The following is a 21,857-nucleotide window of genomic DNA, read 5'->3' as shown; positions in this document are numbered from 1 at the left end:
ACATCCTAGATGTGGGACACTGGGCAAGTTACTTAGCATATTTGAACTTCTATTTTCTCACTGATAAATCAGGGACTCAAATTCTTGTCTTGTGAGTTGCTGTACAGATTAGAGATAAAATGTTTTTAAATAGCATAACTCAATATTAAGTCCCTAGAAAACAGTTTATTATTATTAACATCACTGTCTTTGTGGCTATTGTGAATACTCAAGCAGTCTTTGAATACAATCTGAACATCTCTACCCCCAGGAAATGGACCTCACTGCCAAACCTCACTGACACTGTCACAGGCTGACTCCTGGTGAGTCCACACCCTGTGCGGTACCCCTCATACTGACTCCGGGCTTGGCCCTGTGACTTTCTGTGGCCCCTGGGACATTAGCAAACGGGACACAAGCAGAGGCCTGGAGAGTGCGTGTGCGCGGAGCTCGCCCTCTCTGATGAAGGCTGGAATTCAGCTGCCATGTGGAGCAGGGGCTGGCCTGCCTGATGGCAAGAGACAAGCGGCCCACTTGCCCCAAATGTCCCGGCAAGCCCACCAGGAAGGGAGAAGGCCACCCCTCAGCCGTGCACCAACTCATCACACTCGTGAGTGTGCCGGCACTGCCACACGGACAACAGAGAAGCCGCCCCGGCAGAGCCCTTCCCAAATTACCAACCTGTAACACTGGGTGCGTACAAAGAGTTGTGTTACCTGCCACTAAGTTTTGGGATGGCTTGTTATGCAGCAGTAGATAAGTAATACGTCATATAAGTAAAAGAAAGGGAAAAACAGAAATCCAAATCAAACTGCTTACATTTACCTCAAAATATAATTAACATTCCTTACAACTACGTTTGTATGTAACACACATGGAAACTGTCATTTTATGAGGCTGCACCTGTGGAGGTTTAAAAAGAGGAGAATGCACTCAACAAGGGCCTGCTCAGTGTGCGCACGGGTGCCAGGCGGCACCTGGAGGTTCAGGCACCACCCGCCCCCCCACGCCCCCGCCGGGGTGTGCTGAGCACCTGCCCTGCACACGGCCCGGCGTCGGGCACCAGGAAGGACGCGGAGGTCAGCAGGACACACGGTGTGTCCCAGTGCTCCCGCAGCTCGCTGGTGGGGGGAGAGCAGAGCAGACGAGAGGAGAACCGAGGTAACGCTAACGCTAAGTAGTCCAAGCAACACAAAGGCTCCGACCACAGCTACAGGAGTCAGAAGAGGTGAGAAAACCTTGTAGCCGTGACGACAGGGCTTCACAAAGGACGCTCCTTTGAGCCGGGCTCTAGTCAGGAGTAAAATGTCCACAGACAGAAGTGCGCAGGGAAGCTCACTGCAGTCGCCAGCTTCTGAGACTGACCCGCTGGCGCCTCCGGTCTCCTCCTCACTCCTGCCCGGCCTTCCTGACGCAGACACACACATCCTCTGGGACCACCCCTCCTCCACCGGCTCCATCTCACCTCCCAGGCCCAGTATGTAGCTCTTCTGTGACAACCCCTCCCCTGGGGAAATCTCGCCCTTGCCCCCAGCGTTAGCTTTCTGCCCCTGCTACTCCGAGGAGTCCAGGTCAAAGTCGGGGGCTCGGGCACACCACCCACAGGTGTGAGACCTAAGTCACCTCACTTGCGGTGTCACTTCCCCGTTCTAAAAGGTGGAGGCAATAATACATCACCTCGGAGTGGGGGTGTAAGGATTAAAGAAAAATGTGTCACTTGTGTCGCAAATTAAAAAGCCGTATATAGGGACTACCCTGGTGGCACAGTGGATAAGACTCTGCACTCCCAATGCGGGGGTCCAGGTTCAATCCCCGGTCAGGGAACTAGATCCCGCATGCTGCAACTAAGAGTTCACATGCCACAACTAAGGAGCCCGTGTGCCGCAACTAAGGAGCCCGCCCACCACAACTAAGACATGGCGCAACCAAATAAATAAATAAATAAGCACTACATAAATGTGAAGTGTTACCATGTTCTGTGAGAACTGTCCCATGTGTAGATGTATTTTTGATGTATTCGTGGGAGGAGGTGAGCTCTGTGTCCTTCTATTCCGCCTCCTTGATCTCCACCCTAAAGTGTCACGATGAACCCCCAAACTCAACGCAGTCTTTCATACTAGTGAACACCATTGGCTGCGTTTACCTCTCTCACGTGACATGGGCTTTACTCATGTGCACGCCTTCCTAGCCCCCTACGTCCCCGAGATACATTCAGCAAAACGTTCAGTGGATGTGGCTGCCTGTCACGTGCCAGGTGCGGTGCTGAGACCTGGGAGTGACACACTTGGAATTCCCAGCCCAAGGACGCTGCAACCGAGAGGAATGAGCAGTGCTGGGGTCCACACAGGGGGTGAGCGCACAGGGAGGGGGTCCCTCCTCTGCAGGTTCCCGTACAGGAGAAACCTAAAGAAGGACTCTTCAATCTGGCAGACCCTACAGCTTCTGCCAGAAATCATGCAATAAACATCTGATGGCCAGGAACAAATTCTACAGCATGAATAACTGTTCAGGGGTAGAGCACTCAGGCTCGTCTGGCAACCCCGGCGATCCAGCTTGGATAGCACACACCCGCACTTACAGACAACACTGGAAAGGTCAGCTGGAGCTAGACTATGAGAGGTCTTGAAGGCCGGGCCACAGGGCTTGGGACTTACTCTGCAGGCAGAGTCAGGAAGGTGGTCATGGAAGGTTCCTGAACAGGAGTGCAGCATCATCAAGGGGTGCGGGGTGTTTCACCCCAATAGCAACGTGGAGCTGGGCTGCAGGGAACAAGAGACCTGAGGCCTGGGGACACATCGTGGGTAATTCCAGCAGCCCCGGCGGTGCCCTCCCGTTCCGCCAACGCCTTGGTAGCTAACACAGTGACCCGGCACAGAGCAAGTCTAGATGCTCATTCCAGACAATGCTGGAAGCCTAAGACGTGTAAGCACCCAGTAAACAATACAAATATTAAAAAGATGAACATGTATAGATTTTGACAGATACTACACTGGCATTTCCAGAGCAAGCTGTGCCTGCTTAAGAATAGCAATTCAAGACTCAGTGAACAAAAGGTCGTCTCCTACACTACAAACCTAGCTGGGGCCCGTCTGTTCTACAGAAGCAAGGGTCTCTAACTTCCTCTGAGAGACGGAGACATGGACAAAGGCAGTGCTCTCTTGCAACTGAGAGAAACCCTGTCAGTAAAGGCAGACCCACTTTACGGGAGCTGGGGCCCAGGAAACAGAAAGGGCTGAACATCTTCGTGATGGGCAGCTGGCTAGGGCAGAGTTCAGAGGGAAACACAGACTTTACTATTGATATAAACTGAATGTGGACTCTTCCCTCTAACTCGGTCCTCTCACGGAAAACACTGCATCTTCTCGCGGACACCAGTCTGGAGAAATAACATGCCGGTGACTGCAGGACATGGGCACGGTGAAATCTTAGTTTATCACGAGCTCCCAATTATCCATGAGAACTACTCTGTGGCAGATGAACCTCTACTCAGCAAAACCCCCATGTCTCTTTTCTAAGTGTTTGCCTCACTGTGTATCAAAACCCCAGGCTAATGTATAGCCTGGCACTCCGACCGTGCTCAGCACCCAACTCTCACCGCTGGGGTTCCTGTCTCGCCACATAACAAACTTAAAAAGCTCCATATGATGTGTATCATCAATAAGAGTCACAAAGGTAAATATGATTTTGTTCCTTCTTCAGTCCCCAAATCAGGAACTGAAGCAGCTTCACATAATGGGAAGGAAAAAGAAAAAGACTTGGAGGTTCTGTTTAGGGAATCGGTTCCACCTGAGGGCCCTGGCATCACCTGCCTTGTGACAAGCAGCGACCCGCCGTGCTCTGGGGACAGAGGGTCTCGGCATCACCCGCCTCCTTCTCGGTTTCTGACTCAGAAGCCTCATCTGCACCTTCGTCCTCGTCTGAGCTGGAGCTGCTGGATTCTTTGTTTTCATCCTCCGTTTCTTGGGGCTTCGGTGTCTCCTCCTCATAGAGCATCTTCTCTTTGCTAAATTAAAGATGACAATTTGAGCGTAATTCAGAAAGGACACACCATTCCCTACGCTCACTGGGGATCTGGTATGAGAAGGACAAGTCTATGAAGCTCTGTGTGGAGGCAGTAACAGAAATATATTCAAATCCTCCTTTACATCCGATTCTTCTGAATCCTGGGTTTTCTGCTGACTAAGGGTTAGTATGTGATTTGAGAGTGTGATGGAAGAAGAGCCAGCCTGTTTAACACACAGGAACAAGGAGGGCTATGCATCTTCATGATGAGTGAGCAGGTAAGTATTTTTTAAAAATCATTTCACAAATGTTTACTGAGTGTTTCTCACACGCCAGGACCATGCTAGGCAACAGTATGGTGTAAGCAAAACAGACATGGCCCCTGAGCTCAGACCTTCTAGTTAGGGAAGCAGTTGGGACTAAGAACCCTTAAGCTGGGAAAAAAGCAATGCACACAGTCTCCGTTAATTCACAAATTTAAAACACGTCCACCCACTCTCAGTGTCCCCCCACAAGTCAATGCCACTCACCTCCTTGCCCCTTAAACATTCCCACGTGTTTAAAGATCATTTGGCTACAAACACGGGGTCTCTTCACTGTATAAATTCTCAAGCGAAACGTGTCACACTCAGCAGGGCTCATCACATTTCTCAAACCCAAATATCTTACTTCTTAAAGAGTCTGCCGTGCAACTTGCTGTTCAGGTCTGACTCAATGAGCTTATTCCGTGTCTCTTTTTCACTTCGAAGCTGGAAATTGAGAAAACAGAAAAAAGGGAAGACGTTGACTATTGGTAAAAAATCAGCAGCCATGAGAAAAACTAAAATGGCCCTGTTACTGGACCAACACCAAAGGGGAGGAGAGAACTGGGGAGAAGGGAAACACATCAGCTGTGTGCTGTGTCTCCTTGGAAGATAATGACAGAGAAAGATCCTCATTCAACGAGAAGAGGAAATCCACAGCGTTAAGAGCTTCAGTGAAAACTGCCCCATCAAATATCCAAACCCAATCGTCCCAAAAAACCTAGGTGTAAAGGATAAAACGCCAGAAGTACCTCTGAAAGAACTCTTTATGATCCATATACTGAATTAAGTTGGCAACGGTTCTAAAGAAGAAGCAGGTGCCAAATGGGAAATAAGCCCTTGGAAAAAACTGTCCGGTGCTTAGACACATGCTCTAGAAAAAATGTACTTAAATCCCTGGACCCCAAAGTTATGCAGGGGGCAAAGGCAGGCACCATTCCCAGTAGCATAGAAATGTTATTTAGTGAGGATATTACTCATGTTCAAAGACCGAACCACGCTGGGTAAAGGATACACGAGAACTCTCTACTATTTCCACAATGTCTTTGTAAGCTTAAAAATTATTTCAGAATAAAAAATTTGAGAAACAAACGAACACCTAACCATGCAAATTATAATCTTACATTAGGAAGGCTGCTGCTGCTCAGAAACAGATTCCAGCTGCTCATCAGAGGAGACAACTGAACCGCAAGCTGCGCCTGCGCTCTGGGTCTGCAGCTTTCCCAGCCAGCCCTGAAGAAATGAGCATCTCCACTTCCCACTCCAGACGGTGCTGAGCACAGGGGCGGGCAGGACAGCTGATCTGTCCCGTCACTGAACCACACGGGTCTTTCACTCAGAACTGCTCTCAGCTTCTCACATTCTCCTGACCTTGAGCTCATGTGCCCTGAGCCACAACCCATGCAAAGGAAAACACAAGGAAAGCTAGTGTGATTTTTTTTCTGTCCTACTCTGCTTAAACAGGAGATTCTCAAGCCCCTAATGTGATTGACTTTATCCTCCTCACCTAATTACTCCTCCCTCTTTCAGGCAGAGTGTGACTCACTCCCTGTTCACCCGAGTATTGGCAGGGTTTTCCACCCTGCAGTCTGGACGTGGGTACCATGCTTATTACATGGTCCTCCTGTGCTGCACTAAGCAGAGGGGCACAGACAACGAAACCATCAAAGATCTAGAAGAGGGAGAAAAGGACTGAATTTTGGATATTTGATGAATGGAATAAATATGAATCACTGACCAAGCACTGTCCAATGCCAAATGTTTTAGTTTTTGTGGGTTTGTTTGCTTTTTAAGAAATATATTCCTCCCTGTAATCGATGTTCTGTCAACAAAGAAGTCCCTTCAGTCAATAAGGAAAAGTTATGAGGGGTCCTCTACCCCTATTTGCAAAAACTTCTGACTTGAACACACCACACTCATTTCCTAGAGCTCAAGGGTAACTAGAGGCGTCGTTGTCATGATGCTTGCCTTTCAGCTGCTTGAAGGCTCTAAGATAATGAGGAGATAACAAGCGAACTTTAGCAACAACAGTTTCTGGGATATTTTCTTCTAACAGACTGTGGATATTCCTGGAGGGAACCACTGCCATTGCTGGAATGCAGGGACATCCAACTCCACTCTCAGCGGACAAACTACAGCTGGTGTGGCCTGTGGTGAGGACTGTCCCCCCAGACTCACCACGCTCTGCTTCTTCTGCAGCATCTCCAGGTGCTCCACGAGGCCCTCGTCAGCCACATCAAATGGTGTCTGGCCCTGGCAGAGAAAAGGGGCGCCATGACCAATCGGAAGCAGACGCAGCGATCACGGGACTTTATCAGAGAACTAGGGGATGTCCACTGTATGCCTCTGACTCCAGTGACAGCTGCTTCACTGACTAGTCTACTCGACACCGTGGTAATACCTTCATCTATCACAGAGGAAGCACAACAAGAAACAGCAAACCCTAAAATACAGGGCTTTATATTTTGTAAAGCTGTATGGAGGAAATCACCACATTATTTCTAACGTTTATTGCCTCTTGGCAAATGATCAATTGAAATCTCTACTTGTACCTATTCTAAAATGCTCTTAATTGCTATGATAAATTCAACAAAGGGCTCTTAGAAGCCTCAGAAGGAGGTCCAGGGCATGCACTAAAGACTAAGTCACAGGAATCATCTCCCTTTAAGTGAGAGAAGGGTTACCTCAGGAAACAGCACAGTTAAGGACCCTAACCCATAATGTGAGAATGAACCCCGGGTCAGGAGAGATGGGAGGTAGATAAGAACATCTACTAAGTAAAAAGCCATGTCTCTGGATTCCTAGAAAGTCAGTAGATGTAGGGATAGAAGCTGCAGGACTTCTATATTGCTTGAAGTGAGGCTGAATAAGACTACTTTCAGCCAAACTGCAGGATCTCATCATTATAACGTTTTTTTAACAACTGGATGTGACTAGGGCTCAGCTATTAAGTCTTTGAATTAAAAGTAAAACCAAAATATTTCATAGTTCACCACAGATAGTGGCCTTGGGCTTCCCCACTGCTCATTTCTGCTAAGGGGAAAAATATCTTTTTTTTCCCCCGTTTGTTTGTTTTAGGGGCTTCAGCATAAACAGAATCAGCAGACCGGCTCAGTGGAGCTTTATTTCACAAAGCCAACATGTCTGCGTGGATAACGGGGCGGGAAGCAGAACTACAGCCACCAGGGATGCCCAAGCCTGGCCAGCAAGCCTGGGCACTTAGCAGGGACCACCAGGGATGCCCAAGCCTGGCCAGCAAGCCCGGGCACTTAGCAGGGACCACCAGGGATGCCCAAGCCTGGCCAGCAAGCCCGGGCACTTAGCAGGGACCACCAGGGATGCCCAAGCCTGGCCAGCAAGCCCGGGCACTTAGCAGGGACCACCAGGGATGCCCAAGCCTGGCCAGCAAGCCCGGGCACTTAGCAGGGACCACCAGGGATGCCCAAGCCTGGCCAGCAAGCCTGGGCACTTAGCAGGGACCACCAGGGATGCCCAAGCCTGGCCAGCAAGCCCGGGCACTTAGCAGGGACCACCAGGGATGCCCAAGCCTGGCCAGCAAGCCTGGGCACTTAGCAGGGACCCGAAGCCTTTTGTTCCCGAGCCCCGTGAGAGGGTGGCGCTCACTAACCAGTTTGCTCCTGACGTCCATGTCACAGAGGGCTTCTGCCAGGATGGAGCACGCCTCCTTCACCCCCCAGTGTGCGGCGGCATGGAGCGGGGTCCAGCCGTCGCGGTCCTGGACATTGAGCTCATAGCCAGCCTGAGTCAGAAGTCTGAGGAGAAACCCCAAACCAGCCATTACGTGCTCGGTGGCAGAGCTCCGGGCCACACCAGCGGCCACCCAGCTGGCGCTTCAGGCCCTGCCCTGCGCCGCCCCCCGGCCTCTACGGCACAGTCGGCGCCAGCTGCTGCCTGAGAGCCGCCACGGATAAGTTGCAACCACCCTGTCCCAGAGGCCGCGGCGCTCCCTGGCACACCCGCGTCATACCACGCAGGCACCTGAGGCCGGCCAGCGCCTAGCTCAGCTCCGTCGGGGGGGTGCTGTCAGCTTTGCAGCGCAGGCAGGGGCTTTCGGGCACCTGATTCTCTCACTCCCTCACCAGCTCTCTGGCTGGTCTTCCCCGGACACCACGCTCGCACCTCCGACTCCACGGGAGTACGTGCGGGGGGCCGCTCGCTAACGCTAAGGCTACAGCCCAGCTCTGTGCGTGGAGGACAGCGTGACTCCTGAGGCCCTGGCGGCACCGGGCGGACGCAGGCGGCCTACGTTGTGGGCCTCCAGACGCCGTCCAAGAAACGAGCACGTGAACACGCTGCCAGGCAGAAAGGTGCACCGACACTCACCACGCAGACCAGGAAGCTCGTACCGGGTGGAACACGAGGCAGTGAGAGCATCTGGCGACAAGGACACATGCGGTGCCGCCAGCAGCCCAGGTACCGGGCAAGCCCAGGAGCAGGGCCACACAAAGCGGGGAAGGATGTAAAGGGAAAGGGGAACAGGCAGAGAAGAGTCCAGATTCCTCGTGTACGTGGGACCATCCTGCTCCAGCTGGATGCTGCACACTCGAGACCTATGTCATTAATGTAACGAGTCAAAGAGGACCAAAAGGATCGCGAGTCTGCTCTGTACTGCATGTCACCAGGAGAGGAGGTGCCAGGGATGCTAATGACGAACTGTGGAGCTGGAAGCGGTCACGCAAGGTCCCCTTCAGGCCAGTCCAGCTCAACTCTGCCTCACGTCAGACCCGTCAGGAGAAGCTAGAGGGCGGTGTGGCGGGAGGAGGGAGGTGAAGAGTACCAGCAAACACAGAAGGAGAGACTGCGTGGCCCAGGAGGGAAGCAGCAAAGAAACGCAGCACAGCTGATGACCTAATCCATCCCGCGTCCAACCAACTCCTCTTCTCCCGGTCAGTGCAGCCCGGACCATGTGCGTGGACGTTACCTGAGGACCTCAGAGTAGCCCTTGGCGGCAGCCACGTGGAGGGCAGTGGCCCCTGAGCGCGCCTGCCTCACATCCTGTATCTTCCCGCTGTTGAGCCACTGGCGGGCGTCCTGCAGCATCTGCTGTTCCTCTGCCTTCCTCGACTGTTCGAGATCGACCCCTGCAGAGACCAGATCCAGACGGCCAGCATCACCAAAGGTCCCTTAGATTCAAGACACATCCTAAATACAACCACTAATGGCAGTTTAGTCATCAAGTGGGGTAGTCTTCAGATTTATCTTCATTTAGAAGAGCCATGACATTTACCGACTTATCAGTAGTTTTATCAGGGTAAAATCACCAGGTTAAATAGTACTTGATGGCAGATCCACTAAGGGACCACACTTAACAGTGTTTTCAATTTTAAGAACATAAAACCAAAGGGGATATAATCTTATATTATAGCATTTGTACAAAGTACACATTTCAAAGTCCTTTTACATGTTATACCATTTTAGTTTCCCCACAATCCTTTGAGGTAAATATAATAGATACTGCTATCCCCACTTAACAGATGAGGAAATAAACATACAAAGGTCAGGTGCCTCACTCAAGGCCACAGGACACATCAGAGCTGTCACCAGAACGCTGATATCCTAGGTCCCCGTCTGCTCCTCTTTTCCACTCACTACTCCTTAGGATTGGTATCAAAAATCTTAGTTTCAGGTATAATATACTTTAAAAAATTAACTACCTCTGAAGTTCATCTCCCTGTGTAGGGAAATACACTGACTGAAGCTATATGCCCTAGAGCCGAGGAGTAGGTGATGCACAGTGAAACTTCCAAGGGAATGTGGATTTTGTTTCCCTTTAAAACATTATGGACGAAATCCCAGGGTGCCTCCCTTTAGCCAACAACTCTCCAACCTCCGTGTCAGTGAAAAGGAGCTGGGGTGGGGTATTCCCTGTTGCGTAAGACAATGACCTGTTCCTAGGACAAACACACCCGCCCAAGGAGTCTCACACTCATTGGTAGGCTTTACCTGTGCATGGTCTGCTCCCCTCCCTCTCAATTCTTGAACGAGACCCTGGGAACTACCTGAGGATTACCTGTCTGATTTGAGGAGATGGATGGGGGGAAGAGGTAACTGATTTATTTTATTTCTTCTTTTTTTTTTTACAGCTTTATTGAGATTTAATTGACATATAACTTTGTATAAGTTAAAGGTGTACAACACCTATACATTGCATGATTACCACAGCAGTTATTAAATACCTCCATCACCTCACATAATTACCATTTCTTTTTTGTGGTGAGAACATTTAAGATCTCTTAGCAACTTTCCAGTATATAATACAGTATTGTTAACTATGGTCACCTGCTGTACATTAGATCCCCAGAACTTGTTCATCTTATAACTGGAAGTTTGTGCCCTTTGACCAACATCTCCCCCACTCCCCAGCCCTTGCAAACCACCATTCTGCTCTCTGTTTCTACGAGTTCTGCATTTTTAGGTTCCACATACCAGCAATATCATACAGTATCTGTCTTTCTCTGTCTGACTTATTGCACTTAGCATGATGCCCTCAAGGTCCATGCATGTCATCGTATATGGCACAACTTCCTTCTTTCTCGTGGCTGAATACTATTCTACTAGCTACAGTATAAATAGATATATATACACATACCGCGTCTTCTTCATCCATTCATGCATACACTGACACTCAGGTTGTTTCCTATCTCGGCTACTGTGAATAATGCTGCATTGAACACGGGAGTGCAGATATCTCTTTGAAATTCTGATTTCATTTCCTTTGGATATACACTCAGAAGTAGAATTGCTGGATCATATGGCAGTTCTATTTTTAATTTTTCAAGGACCCTCCATACAGTTTTCCACAGTGGCTGCACCAATTTACATTCCCACCAGCGGTGTGGGAGGGCTCCCTTTTCTCCACACCCTCACCAACACTTGTTATTTCTTGTCTTTTTGATAATAGCCATTCTAACAGGTGTGAGGCTCAATAGGGTTTTGAGTTGGACTTCTCTGATGATTAGTGATGTTGAGCATCTTTTCATGTGCCTGTTGTCCATTTGTATGTCTTCTTTGGAAAAATTTCTATTCAGCTCTTCTGCTTTTTTAATTGGATTGTTTGGTTTTTTGCTATTGAGTTGTATGAGTTCCCTATATATTTTGGATATTGACCTCTTATCAGATATGTGACTTGCAAATATTTTCTCCCATTCCGTAGGTTGCCTTTTCATTGTGTTGATTGTTTGTTTTGCTGTGCAGAAGTTTTTTAGTTTGATGTAGAACCATTTATTTATTTTTGCTTTTGTTCCTTGTGCTTTTGGTGTAATATCCAAAAAAATCATTGTCAAGACCAACATCGAGAAGGTCTTCTCATAGGAGTTTCATAGTTTCAGGACTTACTTGACTCCATTTTGAGTTAATTTTTGTGAGCATGAAAATAAGGGTCCAATGTCATTCTTCTGCATGTGATTATCCAGTTTTCTCAACACCACTTATTGAAGAGACTATCTTTTTCCCATTGAGTCTTCCTGGCTCTCTTGTTCAAATATTAGTTGACCGTATATGTGAGGGTTCGTTTCTGGGCTCTGCAGTCTGTTCCATTGGTCTATGTGTCTACTTTTCTGCCAGTACCATACTGTTTTGATTACTATAGTTTGTCATCAGGAAATGTGATGCCTCCAGCTTTGCCTTCTTTCTTTGGCTATTCAGGGTCTTTTGTGGTACCAAGTTTTAGGATTGTTTTTTCTAGTTCTGCGAAAAATGCCATTGGAATTTTGATAGATAATTGCATTGAATCTATATATGGCTTTGGGTTGTATGAATGTTTTAACCATATTAATTCTTCCAATCCATGAACATAGAATATCTTTCCATTTATTTGTGTCTTCTTCAGTTTCTTTCATCAGTCTTACGGTTTTCAGCGTACAGATCTTTCACCTCCTTAAATTTATTCCTAAGTATTTTATTGTTTTTGATGCCATTTTAAATGGGAATGTATTTTTTACTTCTTTTTCAGATAGGTTGTCATTATTGTATAGAAACGCAACTGATTTCTGTATACTGATTTTGTATTCTACAACTTTACCAAATTTGTTGATTAATTCTAACAGTGTTTTGTTTGAGTCTTTAGGATTTTCTATACATGAGATCATATCATCTGTAAACAAAGACAATCTTACTTCTTCCTTTCTGATTTGGATGCCTTTTATTTCTTTTTCTTGCCTGGATATGACTTCCAGGACTATGTTGGATAGGAGTGGTGAGAGTGGGCACCCTTGTCTTATTCCTGATCTTAGAGGAAAAGCTTTCAACCTTTCACCACTGAGGATAATGTTAACTGTGGGCTTGTTGTATATGGCCTTTATTATGTTGAGGGACATTCCTCCTACAATCAGTTTGTTGAGAATTTTTATCACGAAAGGATGTTGTATTTTGTCAAATGCTTTTCCTGCATCTGTTGAGATGATCATATAATTTTTATCTTTCATTCTACTAACTGGTATATCACTTTTATTGATTTGCATATGTTGAGCCATCCTTGCATCCCAGGGATAAATCCCATTTGATCATGGTGTGTGATCCTTTTATTGTGCTGCTAAATTCAGGTTGCTAATATTGTGTTGAGAATCTTTGCATCTATATTCATCAGGAATATTGGCCTAGAGTTTTCTTTTCTTGTAGTGTACCTATCTGGCTTTGTTATCAGGGTAATGCTGGTTTTGTAAAAAGAGTTTGAAAGTGTTCCTTCCATTTCAATTTTTGGGGAAGAGTTTGAGAAGGACCGGTATTAATTCTTCTTTAAATGTTTGGTAGTGTTCACCAGGGAAACCATCTGGTCCTGGGTTTTTCTTGCTGTTTGATTACTGATTCAATCTCCTTATCTTGTTATTGATCCATTCAGATTTTCTATTTCTTCCTGATTCAGTCTTGGTAAGTTGCATATTTCTGAGGATTTACCCGTTTCTTCTAGGTTATCCAATTTGTTTGCACACAATTGTTCACAGTAGTCTCTTATGATCCTGTGTATTTCTATGGTATCTGTTGTAATGTCTTCTTCATTTCTCATTTTATTTATTTGAGTCTTCTTTTTCTTAGTCTAGCTAAAGGTTTGTCAATTTGTTTATTTTTTCAAAAAACATAAAAGCTCTTAGTTTCATTCATACTTTCTATTGTTTTTCTGGTCTCTTATTTCCATTATTTCTGCTCTGATCTTTGTTATTTTCTTCCTTCTGTGAGCTTTGGGCTTAGCTTGTCCTTCTTTTTCTAGTTCCTAGAGGTGTAAAGTTAGGTTATTTGAGATCTTTCTTTTTTCCTAAGGCATGCATTTATCGCTATAAACTTCCCTCTTAGAACTGCTTTTGCTACCTCCTACAAGTTTTGGTATGTTGTGTTTCATTTTCGTTTGTTTCAGGATATTTTTGGATTTTTCTTTTGATTTCTTCTTTGACCCACTGGTTGTTCAGTAGCATGTTGTTTAATCTCCACAGTCTGTGAATTTTCTAGTTTTCCTCCTGCTATTGATTTCTACTTTCATACCACTGTGGTCAGAAAATATACTTGGTATGATTTCAGTCTTCTTAAATTTGCCAAGACGTGTATTGTGGCCTGTCATATGACCTATCCTGGAGAATGTTCTGTGTGCACTTGGCAAGGATGTTTGTTCTGCTACTGGATGGAATGTTCTGTATGTCTACTCGGTCCATTTGGTCTAAAGGATAGTTTAAGTCCAGCGTTTCTTTGTTGATTTTCTGCCTGGATGATCTATCCATTGTTGAAAGCAGGATACTATCATTGTATTATTGTCTATTTCCCCCTTCAGCTCTGTCAGTATTTGCTTAATATATTTAGGTGTTCCGACGCTGGGTGCACATGTATTGTATTCACAATTATTATATCCTCTCGATGAACTGAAAGGGGTAACTGATCTGGAACAGACCAGAATTCCACACACAAAGAGTTAACAGTGCTGCAAAGGTAAGCATACATATGAATACCTCTTCCAACAGAGTATACTCCTTAATGGAAGAGTCAGAAATTAAAATCAAAACTACTATTAAAAATCCAGTTTATTTTTAAAAAGTCATTTGTAAATTGTAACACCAATCTGAGGAGATAAGGCTGAGTGGGACTTGATGGTAAATTAGGCATAAAGTTCTTCAATTCAATAGGACACAAAAACTATACACAGTATTCATACAAGTATTTTCTGCCCTAGAACATCATTATTTTAAGGCAGGGGTCAGCATACTTTCTATTTAAGGCCAGATATTAAATGTTTTCAGCGTTGCAGGCCATTTGGCCTGTCACAGCTATTCAGCTCTGCTGTAGGAGTGCAAATGCAGCTTTGGATAACATGTGAGCAAACGGATATGGCCAGGACTGGCCCTGACTGTTCTAAAGCATCATGTCAGAAAAGGTCACTGGAGAGAAATCTTTTGGACTCAACTGCAGATTGTGGGTAAAGTGGTTTAACAGAAAGACTACACATCACTATAAACCACGTCCACACAGTTTTGTGGTGGTTCTAGCAAACGCCCTAAGACCTGTCCTCCCTGCTAACAAGTGTTATTTGCAACTTTTTTAACTAGAAGAACCCAAAGACCTCCAGTAGCAGAATCCTGACCTATTCTCTGAAATGGATTCTTCTGAAAATATAAAATAAGTTCTTTCAGAGTTTATTCTTCTAAGTTAGCTTCCTTACCGTGACAAACTACCAGAATAATTTTCATGATTAGTATGGTTAAAGATCATTTCAGAGGTTGTAATAAATACCTCAACGAGCACCACTTTCAGCTCTCATCAAGAGAAAAGATGCAAAGTCATAAACAGAATTTGGCCAGTACTCAAAGGGACACTGTATCTCGTCCTTTCTTTAGACTTCACAGTGTGAAGCAAAGTCCACACCGTGTACACAGAGTAAGACACGCTCATGCCCCTCCTCAGTCTAACCTGCGTCATCAAAGAACAGTCAGGTCGCCTAACTGCACAATGGGTACACAGCCCCAGAACGGCAAAAACAAGGAAGGACTGGCCCTCCTTTTGGCATCTGGCCTATGCTTGTGTGAGTATTAAGAGGGTGTGTGATGTGGGTAATGATGACTAACACTGTGTGGGTAGATCCAATCTTCCTATCACACTACAGCCCACGGCCCTGCACAGCAGAGCCTCACCTGCCCCTCTAACCCCTTAGCTTACCTTGCTTCTTCACTTGCTGCAGAAGAAGATCCTTCATGGCAGGCTCTTCTGCGAGGTCAGAGGGGACTTCTCCTTCACTGTTCACAACACCCACGCTGGCTCCATGGTTAATGAAATACCTGTGCAGACAAGATACAGAATCAAGGTTCTCTCCCCAGTCTAACATCAGCTTACACTCCTATCCCTGGGGTTCAGTGCAGTGCACGGCCTCTGTTCTGGAGTTTTTAATGTGGTCCCATATAAGGTATTCCACTGTTAATTTCTAACTCCACTAGCCTTCAATAATTAGGATCAAAAGCTTCCCTATTTCTTGGTAAGAACAATGCCTACAAGCGGGATTTCCTTCACACTCATGTTCCTAACCCCACCCTCTCATTGCCAGTGGACAGCAAGAGACTTTCTAAATATCACATGGAAGACATGCAGCCCTAAAGCTCACCCACCATCCCTGGGGTCCAAACACAGGCTCCCAAAAGGACTTACTACACCTGTAATATTGAGAATGAGAGTTCCCAGAAGACATGTAAAGAAGTAATTCTCACAGAAACTTTCCCAATGTCACATTAAGAGTATATTAAGTAGTGTTGGGGCATGAAAACAGAAAAATAAAGGAAGAATTAAAATTTTCATGAATCTGCCTAAATTACGCCTCCATAAAACTCTCCCTTCAACCAGCCATATACATGAAATCTACACTCTAAGAAGAAACTAAATTCCTGAAGAAACAAATTGTTCTATTCTAAATGATTAGATTCTATATTGAAATATAATACTTGATCCTGAAGAAGAAAGGTCTGACAATTTTAATACCTTACATAGATCCTTTTTGATTTTCAAAGTACTTTCACGTAAAATTATATAATGGGTCTTAAACAATTTTATGAAGTAGGCAAGGTGGGTACTATTAGGGGGCAAATGGCAGAGGTTATGCTCCAGTCTTTTGAATTCAAGTCTAGTTCACCTTGGCACTAAATCAAGTTACTTTTGGGCCAGTGAGAATCCCAATTATGCTGGGAGCTCTATCAAATATAAGTATTTAAAGGAGAAAGAAAAACTGTTTAAATTAAACTTCAACGAATCAACAATTCAGTAAGCATGTGCTGGTCCCCTCCTGCGTTTAAAGGTACTACATTTTAGACACTGTAGAAGATCTTAAGAGGATAATCAACGCATGGCCACTGTATTCAAGGAGGCAGAGGAGAATCAACAAAGATTACATCAAGACCACGTTTTTGCTTTCTCATTGCCTAGTACCTAGTATAAATAGAGCTTCAATAAATGTTTTTAACTTACAGACTGATTCCACATATATGAACTCATCTCATTTTCGGCTTTCTCCATCTTCCCCTCACAGACTCAGACGGAAACAAACTCTTTCTCCTCCAAGGCTAACCTGCTCCATGTGTTTTCTTAATTGTACTGAGGCCCAGTCCTCTGTCCATCTGTTGCCCCTCATTTCCCTAATCAAGAACTCCTCTCTTTTGGTTTCTCCCCTTCAGGACAAAGAGGACATTCAACTACACCTCCCCAACCCTGAAAAATCAAAATGCAAATAATATACACGGTAAGCACTCGAGGAATGCTTTCTGGATGGAACTGTACCCTCTACTCCAATCAAACTCAACGCCTCACTGTCCCCAGACACACCCCACTGTCGCTCAGCCTCTCCCACAGCTTGAGTAGTTTCTCCCAACCGATGAAACACCCTCCCCTTCTCCTCTCCCTGCTAGAAACTTCTCATATCTTTCAAGGTCCATTGAAAATGCCTTTGCCTGTTCTCACCAACCACACCTTCCCTCTCCTTCCTTGAACTCCGTCCTCCCCGGCACTAAGTCTGCGCTTCTGTCATGACATACACGGATCTTGATGCAACTGCCCCACCAGGCTGAAAGCTACTTCAGGACAACAGCTGTGCCTTCCTCACGGTTATCACCGTCATGAGGTCTGACGTGCTCTTTTTCCTCTTGGCAATCCACAAATATTACGTGAAATAAATAAAACATCTTAGCCACCCTGCTCTGACATCTATTCCATTCTTTACTGGATCAGGCACAATGTCACTTGGGCATACAGGCCCCTGCTTTTCCCTTTTCTGACAAGTTCTTAGACCCATGACCAAGAAGACACATTTCTAGAAAGTAATCTGGTTCAGAAGAGATTCTTCTTAAGTAAGGCTACCTTCCTAAACCATTTTAAGGGTGGGGAGGAAACAGGAAAAACCTCTCTAGTTTCACACTTTTACCTGAACAAGAATCAATATCAACCTATGAGGTAAGATTTTTTTAATTTATTATTATTATTTTTTAATCTTTGGCCGCACCATGCAGCATGGGGGATCTTAGTTCCCTGACCAGGGATCAAACCTGGGTCCCCTGCATTGGGAACACAGAGTCTTAACCACTGGACCGCCAGGGAAGTCCCTAAAAAGTAATATTTACTTTATTCCTGAGAATCTTTATAGTTAACCTGAGGCTTCAGAAATACCCATTAGCTCCGTAAATATGCCCTTTAGAAAATAAAGCCTCTGTGGGAATTCCCTGGTGGTCCAGTGGTTAGGACTCACTGCCGAGGATACGGGTTCAATCCCTGGTCGGGGAACTAAGATCCCACAAGCCACGTGCGGTGTGGCCAAGAAAGACAGAAAGAAAATAAAGCCTCTGTATTCTTCTTAACTCATCATTGACATAAGGTCTTTTTGCTACTGTTCTAAGGGGGGAAGAAAGAAAATGAAACGTGTTCAAAAACTCAGAATAAATTAGCACCCCAATAAACTATAAAGCCAAACTAAATGCTGTACCCTTGGGTCAATAATCTGCTTCTAAGTTAAACACTTACTGGTAATAGAAATGGAAAACATCCCATTAACTAGCAATAAGCCTGAACTCAAAATCAGGAATAAAGAGCCCCTAAACCTCTTTTTAAAAAATATGTCATACTGAGTTCAAATATAAGACAAAAAAAGGTCATCACGGAACATGGAACAGAATGCTCTTAGATTCTTCCCTAGAAAGCCAGTTTGCCTTTTCTTTGTTTCCACTCCCTCGAAACTTAGAGTTTCTAATGATTCCGGGAATAAGAATATAGAGTTTAAGGTCTTTAAGATACAAAAAGAAAAATGACAAAATGATCAAATGCTAATCGTATCTGAAACACTGTTCAGAGGCCCTGAGGTGAGCCAACCAACATGAGTAGCATAAGCAATGGGGTTCTTTCGTTGTCCGGAAAACGCTGCTGCACAGATGAGTACGTAAGGACGGTCAGGTGGATACCGTCTAAGGGTGACGCACAGCAGAAGGTAAGGAGGGCCGTTCCCACCACCCCACCACACAAGGGGGTCTGGTCCAGCTCATCTTTCCTGGCCAGACTTTCATGTCTGACTACTAATCACCTGTATGAGGAAACAGTAACTCTCACCAATTCATTTCACTCAAGGTAATATTTATTTGGGCAAGAGACACTTAAATTGTCAACTTATTTCCAAAGGAACTATGTTCATCCATAAAGATGAGATAAAGAAACCACTGTGAAAAAGCATTTACAATCATCCTCTGTACTCAGCTTCGCAAAAGGAAGAAAAAAGAGCCTCCGTGGATTACGCCAACACGAGGGGCCCTAATTCCAAGCGTGAGCTCTGCCTGTTACCTTCCAATGGAGAAAAGTGAAATCCTTGAATGTAATGAGATTTGGTAGCTCAAAATCACAAACAAGCCAGCTGAACAAATAACCAAATACCAGTGATGAGGGACTAACATGTCCTATAAATGTTTCTTAGATACAGTTTTCAAGTGAAAATGGAAACCTCTGAGGCAGCCACCTTCACTCCTGGGCATTGGAACACCGGCGAGTGGGCTAGGCTGAGAATCAGAGCCCTCCCGTTAGGCCCTGGGAAGGGGCAGCCTGGCAAGAGGGGGCGACTGATTCACGGAACCAGAACGGAGACAGGAGAAAACCGCACTGCTGACTCCTGCTGGCGGTGGGGCCAGTCCAGCCGCCCGCTTTTCAGAACAAGAAGCCCAGTCAACACCAGTGCTTCGGCCTGATCTTTCTCTGGCTCTGACCCTGCCGTTGTCTGACTTCCCCCACTGGGCACCCTCCCCCGGGACACCCGGGCAAAGCAGTTTCTGTGGGAGGCCATTCCCAGGCCTCTGCAGAGCTGTTTGCTGAACAGGAGAAATGTAACGGAGCTCTAATCCTACTGAAAGGGGCCTTAAGACAAGCAACCGGATCTTCAAAGGACCATAGCATATCATGATTTTATTTAGAGAACTTACCTTAGCAATCTACACTTACTCTCATCTAGAATACACTCAGTTGCCTCATTTTAAAGATGTTTTAAGTGCCAACATCTCTTTCTATTTAAAAATAACCTCCCTGACCACTCCTTCATTCAACAGACATCAACTTAGCGCCCCTTCCAGCCCAGACACTATGTGGTTGGGATTCTTCTGCCCAGGGAGGGGCCCCGGCTGTGCTGGAGGCTGGTCTCAATGAGGGCCGGGCAGGGGGGCACGTGCCCCTCCTACCCTTCCTTTGCTCGGATGCTTGGCTCTCACTCTTCTGCTATTACCTACGTGAATTCTGTGACCAGCAGCCAGGCATTCTCCACCTTCATTTATATGAAGCACTGCTTTTTTAAAAAAAAAAACAATAAAACAGGTTTACAAAAACGTCCAGAAAAATTCTCCAGGCCTGCCCACATGTGTCCAGCTATAGTCGCTCAAAAAGTCAACCCAGACAGTGCAACAGACAGAAGCCACCTCTGCATATCCCAACAAATATGAATTACCTGAAAATAGAAGCAAACACAAAATTTCAACTAAAAGAAATATAGATTTAGCAGCTATGTAAAACATATTCAATTACCTGCTTTTATAGTTTGTAGTAAAGAGAAATTACTACTATTTATGAAATTCAAATTCTTAAGAGTGGACGAGAACCAAAGGCTACCCCCTACAAGCACCCCACCCGTACAGAGACTCACTCTGCTATGTTGAGGTAGCCACAGGACGCTGCTGCGTGGAGGGGTGTCCAGCCCTCGTTGTCCTGCTGGTTTACACTGGCTCCGTTCTCCACCAGAAACTTCACCATGTCCAAATTTTCATCAATACAAGCCTGGAAAGAAAAGTCCATCCATTTACTCAACAAGCACTTACTGAGTGCTACACCGTGCCAGACACTGCTCTGGGCACGGACAATGCAGCAGCGCTGATGAAATACTGATTTCCATTTCCTGCATCCTGATGCAAGTGTCCAGAGTGTGACTTCTCAGCTTTGTGATCTTATGCAAATCCCTGAATTCTTTCCATGCCTCAGTATCTCAGCTGTGAAACAGGTATAATGATATTTAATCTTATTTATAGTGCTGTTAGGGTCAAACGAGGAAAGCGACTTCTAAAGTACTATAAGTGGGTGAGCTCTTTCATCATTATAAAGAAAAGAGGGAATGGTAGGAACCACTAATTTGCCCAGGAATTTTAGAGGAAAATAGTCACATCGGATCAAATGCAACTTTCTCAGTGGGAAGTTGCAGTTTATCTTCTAGGGTTGCTAAACTATCCCCACTTTGGAGAGAAAGGGTGCAGTGATCCTTCAAACAGAAGAAATGTATTTTCTTTTCATGTATCTTCTGAATAGCTGCAGACAATATGGCAAAGTATGTTTGCAGTTGTGGTTGGTTAGGCATCCTTAGCTGCCCAACTCACAGCAACAATTAGGAGAAGGCAGAGAAGCTTTCTGAATAAAGGCTTCAGGCCTACCAGAAGCCTAAAAGGAACAGTCACAAACAGCAATGAGGCCTGCCAAGACCTAAAGGCCATCTGGGCTATCTACAGAGTAAAAGGAGGCAAAAAGCCCACACCGATAAAAGTGATCATCATCAAGGCTTAGGCGGATCCAAAACAGCTGAGACAATTCAGGACCGGAAACAAATGAGATTCCTCTTTCTAAAACTTGTCTCTTAACCCCCTCCTTTTCAAACAACAAAAAAAAAAAGGTTAAAGCTTTAGCTGAGAAACAACTATCTGGATCAAAATGATTTTTATAACGATATTAATACATGATTTGCCTTTTCTGCTGTGTTGACATTTGCACTAACAATGCAAAGCCATGGTGGGGAGAACTCCTGGAGCCTTTGCACAAGTCCAGGGAGGCACCAGAGGGTGCGGGTGCTGACTGTACTCTTCCTGGCCACATGATCTCAAGCAAAACAAAACCCAAAAAAGGCCAGTTTCACTCAAGAATGACCTTGATGGAGCAGTAAACATTATTAATTTTATTAAACTGTAAGTGTTCTTAATATTCTGTGTGACAAAACAGCAGGCACACATAAAGCCCTTCTCCACGTGACAAAGCACAGCGCCATCTCTCAGCAAAAACCTCCTGTGCATCTGTTTGAGTTGCGAGGTGGACGAGCAGCTTTTCCAC

General features: G+C 45.5%; 1 protein-coding gene across 11 annotated transcripts in view; it reads right to left on the bottom strand.

The window, feature by feature from the left end:
- The window catches only part of PPP1R12B (protein phosphatase 1 regulatory subunit 12B), a 195,630-nt gene that overhangs the window by 125,379 nt on the left and 48,394 nt on the right, over positions 1-21,857 (bottom strand). For 10 of the 11 annotated variants that reach the window (XM_068541907.1, XM_068541908.1, XM_068541909.1 and 7 more), the window contains exons 2-8: positions 20,416-20,546; positions 15,435-15,553; positions 9,226-9,385; positions 7,912-8,056; positions 6,462-6,536; positions 4,651-4,730; positions 3,789-3,982 (exon numbers count right to left, since the gene is read on the bottom strand). In XM_068541907.1, the coding sequence (XP_068398008.1) occupies positions 3,789-3,982; positions 4,651-4,730; positions 6,462-6,536; positions 7,912-8,056; positions 9,226-9,385; positions 15,435-15,553; positions 20,416-20,546 (904 nt within the window). Of the gene's footprint in view, positions 1-3,784; positions 3,983-4,650; positions 4,731-6,461; positions 6,537-7,911; positions 8,057-9,225; positions 9,386-15,434; positions 15,554-20,415; positions 20,547-21,857 lie in introns of all 11 variants that reach the window. The other variant, XM_068541918.1, reaches the window with a different exon arrangement.

This window comes from Eschrichtius robustus, chromosome 3, assembly GCF_028021215.1.
Source record: "Eschrichtius robustus isolate mEscRob2 chromosome 3, mEscRob2.pri, whole genome shotgun sequence".
Taxonomy (NCBI): Eukaryota; Metazoa; Chordata; class Mammalia; order Artiodactyla; family Eschrichtiidae; genus Eschrichtius; species Eschrichtius robustus.
This window is presented reverse-complemented; position numbering and strand designations above follow the sequence as displayed.